General features: G+C 42.5%; 2 protein-coding genes across 2 annotated transcripts in view; one reads left to right on the top strand and one right to left on the bottom strand.

Moving 5' to 3' along the window:
- The window catches only part of LOC107088025 (endoplasmic reticulum mannosyl-oligosaccharide 1,2-alpha-mannosidase-like), an 18,569-nt gene extending 17,276 nt beyond the window's left edge, over positions 1-1,293 (top strand). The window contains exon 14 of the mRNA XM_015379928.1: positions 289-1,293. Within this exon, the coding sequence (XP_015235414.1) occupies positions 289-495 (207 nt within the window). The 3' untranslated portion in view covers positions 496-1,293. The remainder of the gene's footprint in view (positions 1-288) is intronic.
- Positions 1,294-3,911: 2,618 nt separating this feature from the next.
- The window catches only part of dpp7 (dipeptidyl-peptidase 7), a 10,887-nt gene continuing 6,132 nt past the window's right edge, over positions 3,912-8,666 (bottom strand). The window contains exons 6-13 of the mRNA XM_015379906.1: positions 7,969-8,050; positions 7,708-7,874; positions 6,721-6,781; positions 4,987-5,105; positions 4,745-4,901; positions 4,482-4,546; positions 4,344-4,414; positions 3,912-4,264 (exon numbers count right to left, since the gene is read on the bottom strand). Coding sequence (XP_015235392.1) covers positions 4,132-4,264; positions 4,344-4,414; positions 4,482-4,546; positions 4,745-4,901; positions 4,987-5,105; positions 6,721-6,781; positions 7,708-7,874; positions 7,969-8,050 — 855 coding nt within the window. The 3' untranslated portion in view covers positions 3,912-4,131. The remainder of the gene's footprint in view (positions 4,265-4,343; positions 4,415-4,481; positions 4,547-4,744; positions 4,902-4,986; positions 5,106-6,720; positions 6,782-7,707; positions 7,875-7,968; positions 8,051-8,666) is intronic.

Below are 8,666 nucleotides of genomic sequence, written 5' to 3'. Positions count from 1 at the left end.
TTGTTTTTTTTTTGTCCCACTTTTTGTTAGTTGATCAAACTTTGCCAAGCGCTCTGCAGAACTGGCATCAGAAATAGCAGCAGATGAGTCTGAATGGAGCAGACTGGTTCTAGCAGCAGACATGCTGCTCTCGCTCACGTTCATTACCACAAAACTGATCAGTTCACCGTTCACTAAAAGTATGAATGGATTCATTGAACGCCGTTTTTGACCGTTTGAACGCGTTCATGCACAACACACCAAACCCCTCTCTCCTCAGTGATGTGAATGCGTTTATCCCGGTTTCAGGTTTCTTCTGGAGGCTACACATCCATCAACAACGTGCGTGACCCGGATTATCCAAGCCCTAGAGACAAGATGGAGAGCTTCTTCCTGGGAGAGACCCTGAAATATTTGTACCTGCTGTTCTCTGAAGACCCCGACCTTATCAGCCTCGACAAATACGTGTTCAACACCGAGGCTCACCCGCTGCCCATATGGCCATCCCCTGAGTAGCATCCACTGTGACCCACAACATCTCAGGGTTGGTGTGACATCAGAGTCACGTCTTTAGGAGCAAAATGACTGCAGAACAGACTCCTTTGTTGGTTTTAAAAGACTCATTTATGGCGGATCCTTTCTTATTTATTAGAGTGGTTGGTTCTGATTGTGTGGACCGATATTCTCACTGGTGCAGGATGAACTGAAGCAACAAGCTGCAACATCCTACATCTGACTCACTGATTGTTTTTGTTTGTATGATGGTTTTAAGACTTTTTCTCTATAGATATGAAGCAAAGCCGACTGAACTTCTGCTGGCCGGTTGTCTCCACATTCCTAGAAGGCAGAACCTGACCTTTGAACCCTTCTGTTGGAACAGGGGAACCGCCAGGCAAACTGAACCATTTCTCTGAAGCTCTCTGTGAGCAAAAGGGCACACAGTCATGCTGCATTCATGTCTCCCAGGAAATGCAGAACTCCTTCCTATGTTTGAGCCCTCAGTTTGGAGAACATATATAAACAACAATCATTTCCTGATATCAGGTCAGCTTCTATCTACTTTCATCTTCATGCATAATGCATTTAAACTACTCTGCTTTACATCCATGCCACATTTCCATGGTAGTCTTTATCCGGCAGCATTTCTGTTGGTTCTGGTCCATTTACACTCCAGTTGACTGACGTAATGTCCGAGGTCATGGCCTCTGATCAAACCACTGTTGTAATCAGCACAGTTCTGCTGATGGACGGCATTGATGACTGCTATCTGGTTGGAGGAAACTCCTCCTGGTAGCTCTGCCTCATCCCGAACGGCTGTTTACGGAGTAGTTCTGGTTCAAGTTGGACCTCCTGACCTTATGGTTTTTTTTCCATTGACATGAATGCAGCATCTGTCTCGTTCACATGCTAATCTTCCAGCTAACAGGCTGCCACAGCAAAGCTAACAAACTGCGATTAAGTTGGGATGTTTTGTATATTTTGTCTCGTTATTAATATAAGAAAACATGGGATCTTTGAGGTGATGTTTTTTTGTGTAAATATTTAGAGTTTGTGATTAATTTTAGTAGTGAACTTCGTGGATGTAACATGCTTGTCTGTTTGCTCCTCAGACCAAACTTCGTCTGTCCTCCAGGTGTTTCCGTTCTCACATGTGCCTTTAATCTTTCCTCAGACGACATTCAGCGTGCGTCTGATAGATCGTTTCCATTAGATTAGTGATGTAAGCGGTTTCCTCGTTTTCAGGTTTACATGATGCTAATCCTGCATAAAGCAGCTCCCATCATTTCAGCAGATGTCTGAAATCTTTGTGTCTCAATGTTTTTTTTTTTTTAAATCATTTGACTGAGATTGAAACAATGAAAGCCATTCTTCTAACGGTGCCACTTGGGAAAAATCTATTTTAGCATTTTTGATACAAATTTCAGCAGATAAAGGTTTTTCTACTTTAGCGTGAGGCGGATCTCTGAGCGATGGAAACGGAACCGGGTCAAGCAGTGGTTCTGCTGTAGGAATACGGGCTGAGATCCAGCAGATCTCAGGCAGAGTCCAAATTCCAGCCATATTGTGCCAAAATGTCCTTTTTCCACCTTTTTAACAGGAAGTTAAATAAGAAAAAGCAACCAACAGCCTGACACCACAGCACAGTAAGGATTGGCAGGGTGCCCACCCAGTCCACCTTACAATGTCGATCCCTGCTGTCAATGTGCCCTTAAGCAAGACGCTGAGAAAACAGCTAAGAGCAGCTAAAGCCTTTAAATGTAGGACATCAGCTGGTCAGAGAACAGGAAGTGACCCAGTTAAGGACCAGAAATGTTTCTGGTTCTGATGCAGAACCTAAAGGTTCTTCTGGATGTGAAGGATTTAAAGAGACTGAAACTATTCGTTAAATTATTGCCTGAAATATTTTCCCCTCAAACACATTTTGCAAATCTCGGGTATTCTGGACTCTGATCAGTTTGTGAAAAAAAAGAAACTATTTTTCAAAGAGTTGATGGTTTGTTCAGGTTGTCTGTCCTTTGAATATTTAACTATAAAATGTTTTTGTATCATCATACATGCTGGATCATCTTTACTATAATAAAATATTGATCTAATTCAGCTGTGTGTCAATTTTTCACGTTTTATTTCACGTCCTTTCTGAAGGTTTGGGCTTCCTGTCACCCAAACCCACCCAGTCCTAGGGGTGGAAGGCCGGCCGCCTATCAGCTCAGTGTTTGTCTTTGGTTGTGGATTGAGCTGAAACAATCAGATAAAATGATTATTGAAATAATTGCCAACTAATTTAGTGATCTATTAACCAAAAAATTGGGAGTATAGAGACTGTCAAACATGCCTTTAGCTGACAGAGCGACCCACTTAGTGCAGTAATTATACCAACATTGTAAAAAAGCATGAAGACTGGCCGCTGTCCATATGCTCTACTCAGAACTCAAGTGGAAATGTTTTAGTTTCACTGGTTTTAATAAAAGAATCTTCTTTAAAGAACCTTTCGATATCTGATTTTTTAATTAAAAAAAAATAAATTAATTTTTCTGTCATGCTTAATCCAAGTTGATGTCTCAAGGGGTGCTGGTGCCCATCTCCTGCTGTCTACGGGCGAGAGGCGGGGTCCACCCTGGACAGGTCACCAGTCCATTGCAGGGCAACAGACAAGGAACCATTCATGCACACTCACACCTAAGGAGAATTTAGAGCAGGGGTCACCAACCTTTTTAAGGCTGAGGGCTACTTGATGGCTACCAGTCAGAGGAAGGGCTACCAATACTGACCTATTAACTGGAGGGATCAGTGATCACCTACAGTAAATCTCATCCATAAAAACTCATTTTTATTCTTATTTTAATCTTTTATTCATTTCTAATTTTCTTTTTAATATTGTAATTTTGAAACCACTGAAATATGATGAAATAGTTAACATGATGAAATAATACATAAATGATTAAAAAGACGAGCAACAGAATAAAAAAAAAAATTAAACTTAACCCACTGAGTGAGTTCTTCTGTTTTCAGAAGACGAAGAGGGCACCCCATGTGGTCCTTGAGGGCCTCTTGGTGCCCGCGGGCACCGCGTTGGTGACCCCTGATTTACAGAAACCAATTAACCTGAAATTCATGTTTTTGGACCGTGGAAGGAAGGCGGAGTACCTGGAGAGAACCTACGCATGCACAGGGAAACATGCAAACTCCATGCAGAAAGACCATGGGCTGGAAATCGAACCTGGAACCTTCTTGCTGCTAGGAGGCAGTGCTACACACTGCTTCACTGAGCAGAAAAAAATAAACGATTTGCTAAATAATCGTTAGTTGCAGCCCTAGTTGTGGAAACATAGCAGCAGTGGATGGAAAACGGTTTATTTGAATTAAAATCAAATGTCTGGTTTCTTTCTCAGCCTTTTTAATCAGCAGAAATTGTATTTTTTTTTTTTTTTTTTACAAACATCTTAGTGGATGATCTCCACAGAGTTCTGATAAAGGTGCTCTGATTCTTCTTGCTGCAGAGAGTCGATGCTGCGATGATCAGTGGACAGAAGGAGCTGAAACTCCTACTCATATAATCAGACCAGAAGTCAAACTTCATTAAAGTGATAGATTATATACAGCGGGATGCTTTAAATGTGATTTTCTTTGAATGCGATAAACTGTTGGGACATGTCAGAAGAAACCCTTCTGCTGTGTAGATGATGCTTGTAATCTGGTCCTCTCCGTCTTCACCCACTGAGCAATGAGCTCTGCTTCCGTCTTCCTGGCACTGATGACTGACGCTGGATCCGCCTCATTGGATCCCCTGCAGCAGAGAAACAACCGTCTGACTTCAGGATCCGTTCAGATAGAACCCGGCCAGAAATAAAGGACGGCTTAAGTACCTCAGGTCCAGGTGATGAGCTCCTCCGGAAATGTTCAGCGCCACCAGCGACGGACTCAGGCTCTTCCTCACCTGAACATTGATCAGCAGGTTAACTCTATCCTGACCACTCAGTGTTTCCTGTCTGAGTCACACTCACCCCCCCGTTGGCCCACGGGTCCAGGTCCCCATTGGAGAAGATGATGTTGCTCGCTGTGGAGAGAGCTGAACATACGAGTTCATGAAAGCCCAGCAGATATTAAACCAGATTCAATATGAAGATGGAAATTCAGCCTCATGGCTCCTTTTCTGAGCAACTTTAGAGGATTTCCTCTCCTGGTGGTTTACGTGTATCCTACGCTACCAGAACCAAGACCAGAGGAGCAATATTTGATTGCCGACCTTTCAGGGTCTGAATCTTACCGTCACCCCAGAACTGGACTTTGAGCCAGCCGGGTCTTGGAACTACGGCCCAGCGCTTGGAGCAGTAGAGCTCCCGGTCTTTCTGAGTGAAGGCCATCGGAGGAAACATGTCCGTCACGTTGTTGCTCTCGTAGCACAGCTCCACTTCAGTGCAGGCCTGCAGGGGTCAAAGTAGAAAGCGCCACCAATCAAATATGCTGACTCAGGACAGAAGCAGAGCATATATCTCCCTCCTGCTGTACCTGGTAGTCCCAGGCCATGCTGTTGAAGCCCAGTCCACATCCAGTGGGGTCGGCACACTCCACATACAGACTGTACAGGTCGAAACAGGTCAGGTCCCCGGTCGAGTTGTAGAGGATCCCTGCAGGGTGGAAGCTGTTACTGTTAATGAACGTGAGGTCAGGCTCGGTTTCCAGACATTCATTAGAGGAGCCAAGTCAAGTCCTCAAGACTTGCACCAATAATCCAGAATCTAGCGGTTGATTTTCTCTCAGCAGAGGCCAGGAAGTGAAGCACATGTTTGGTTCAGGGGTGATGGAGGACTGAACCACTTAAAGGAAAAGTTCAGTCATATTCAGAATTCAAACTTCTGACAGTACTTTAAATTATTACATACTGTTCAATAAATGATTTGTGTTTTTCCATTTAGAGTAATATTCATTTGAATGTGCTTTACTGGAGGCATCCATGTTTGTCAAAGAACACTACTGCCACCTACTGGTTTGTGACGTCACGGTGCGGTATCGGCTGTTGATCAAGTCCCAGTGCTGTATCTGGTGTTTGTCACAACGCGCTATTATCCAAGTCATCTTGAAAACATTCTTCTTCCAAATGTTGGCTACATATTACGGGTTTTTTCTCTGGCCAGAAGTTCGATAGCAAATCCTCCCTCTTCAAGTTGGCAATCCAACGACGAACCCGTCTGTGGAGGATTTTTTTCACGTTTACACTATGTATTCCAACATCCAACTAACATGCACGTGGGCATTGTCAGTTTCACTATAGCTGTGGTGAATTTCAATGGTGAACTTCTCTGGAAATCTTCAATAATTGTTGTCTAGTAGTTCACATCAGCTAGGATATTGGCGCTAGGCTTACCGCAGCGTGACATCACTGCAGGAAGATGTTAGGAGGGAGGTGTTACTATATTTGGACAAAAATGGCCGCTCCCAGACTCACAATGAAAATTATTGTTTTTATTTTTTTACTGATTAATGCTAAATTCATTAAATCACCACTAACGTATTGGTTTTAGGTATAGGTAATGATCTATTGATTATTTATTGCTGAACTGACTTTTCCTTTAAAGGCAATGAGGCTTTAGGGCCTTGATTCTGAACAGAAGACTGGCCGCTACCCTCTAGTTCTGCACACATCAATTACAGCCACATGTTTCCAGACGATACCACATTGCTGTGTGGTTTATAGTAAAGGTAGACCAGACTATTCGTCCTTTGACCCATCAGAACATGTTTGCACTTTCTGTCCCTTGTTGCTTTTGTGAGGCTCAAAGAGGATCCTTACTTTATCAGTTTTCTATCCTCCTAAAGTCTTATCATGGGTAAAGTTTTCTATTTTTAATGTTTCGTCCATTGTTTTTGCACCAGTCTGTCCCACTTGCTTTATACTCAATGTGCGACTTCAAAACTGACTCTATTCCCAAGCGATTAACAGATATTATTTAGTATTTTCCCCCATAGCGGATGTGTTTTACTTTGTAACCACGTCCCTTTTCCTGTCAGACCTATGAAATTGCCGCTGAATTGCAGATTAGTCCGGCTAAAACAGACCTGGGCTCTAGCTCAGTCAGACCTACTCAGCCCCCTTACATAGAATCGTTTCGGTTGGGATCATCCCCATCGACTTCCGATGAGCACTAAACGCCACAACCTCGTCCGACATGATTTTCTCTCAGATCTGATGCAACATTGGATTCGGTGTGTTTTGGCATTCAGAGCTTATTAGTGTAACCAGACCTGCAGTATCTCTGAGGTTAGCCAGCAGGTCCGATCCCCTCAGCATGGTTCCACAGGCCACCTGGAAAGAAAAATCACAGCAGCTTCAGATGAGAGGGAACACTTGGACCTGGGTCCGCTTCCTCCAACTTAATGATTAGTTTAGAAAAAAGCCTCTAAACCTGACAGCTGGTGTTGTCAGATGAGCATACCCGGTCAGACCAGCATACCCACTGCCAATACCATTGATCCCTTTAGTTTATCCCTTTATTTTTATACAAAAAATAATCCCTTGTATCCGTGTATCCCTTTAGTCATGTAAAAAATACCAATATAATTATTTACTTTGTGTTTTTTTTTTTAAGCAGATGTTGATCTGAGTTTAAATTATAATTTTTGTACATGACTAAAGGGATACACGCCCACTGAGGTAGTTTAAAGTCTATTTTTTGTACAAAACTAAAGAGATAAATGCAAATCTGACGTCTTGAGCAATGCATATTGACTATGGGTATGCTGGTCTGATGGGGTATGCTCATCTGACAAAACACCATCACCTTCATGAAGATCTGTCCCTCGGAGCAGCGTGTTCTAACTGTGTGAAGTTGGCCCCCCCCGCCTTCTTCAAATCAGACAAAATTAGTGTCAAACGTTTGTGCAGCAAAAATGTTCACCTTATTCTAATTTGAATAAGGTGGGGGGGGCTGGTTGACCTTTTGACCTTTACTTTTTCATTAATATATTCAAAGCTAAAGCATCACAAACGCTAATTTTTGCTGCACAAACGGAGCTGAGTTAATTGACACCCATTTCGTCTGATTTGAAGAAGGTGGGGGGGCTGGTTGACCTTTGATGACCTCTAGAATTATTCCTTTATATCTTTAAAACCATAGCGGCACAAATGAACATTTTTGCCGCACAAACGTTTGACACTAATTCTGTCTGCTTTGAAGAAGGCGGGGGGGGGGGCAACTTCACTCAGGTGCAGGACCTCCATGTGTTCTTTACCTTGACGGGGTTGGCAGGCATGTTTCCCATGAAGTGAGTGCTGTAAGGATAATCCAGCATGGCCATCATGGTGAAGGCGTTCCTCAGCAGCCCATAGAGCTGATGGATGTCTCCAGGAGAGGAAGGAGGCTTACAGAGAGCAAACTCTGACTGGATGTGATTGTAATCTGGTGAATAGAAGAACATTTCTTTATTCCAAATAAAAGCGTCTTTTACCTCCTAATTGTGCTTTTTTCTTCTTTTTGCATGTCGGAGCTTTACCTTTGCGTTCAGCTAGCTGCTTCAGCTGCTGGAAAGCTCCTCTCACAGCATCTCGACAATCAGGGCTGACCTTCTCAAAGTCCTGTGAGGGACAACAGATCAACATCTCTGAGCTAAAGGTCCTCACTCTTTTTCAAGAGAAAGTAATATTTTTACTTTATTAATAATTAATATATTAACTGTATTAATAAAAATTTATACAGTTAATAAAAAAAGCTAGTTAAAACCTAATATTCTGGATCCATCATCCAGCCTAATATATCAATATAAAATATCACATTCATCCAATAAGACAAACACACTTCTAAAGTCCTGATGTCAGACGGCATCTGATTTATATCAGCTGATCTATATAAAGCTGATGATACTCAGCTTTATCTGTGGATAAATCCTGATAATACTGATCTGTTATAAAATCTGGAAGATATAAAAACCTGAATGACCTTCGATTTCCTGCCTTTAAAATGTAAAAAAGAAGCAGATTAGTCAGTAAATTCATTAGGATGCCGTTAAATTGTAACCTGACTCCGCCAGATGGATTTGCTCCACATATCCATCTGGAAACCTTCGGTTGAAGTAATTTTGGAAAGGGGCGAAAATACTGGTTAGCTGATTGGCCTATGTTGGTGATAGACGGGCCAAATAAACCAATCAGATCAACGAAGCATATGACGTACTAACAGAGCGACGACGAAAAC

The sequence above is a fragment of the Cyprinodon variegatus genome, unplaced genomic scaffold, assembly GCF_000732505.1.
Source record: "Cyprinodon variegatus isolate N-32 unplaced genomic scaffold, C_variegatus-1.0 Scaffold203, whole genome shotgun sequence".
NCBI classification, from domain to species: domain Eukaryota; kingdom Metazoa; phylum Chordata; class Actinopteri; order Cyprinodontiformes; family Cyprinodontidae; genus Cyprinodon; species Cyprinodon variegatus.
The sequence above is the reverse complement of the archived record's forward strand: the minus strand, read 5'-3'. Positions and strand labels throughout refer to the sequence as shown.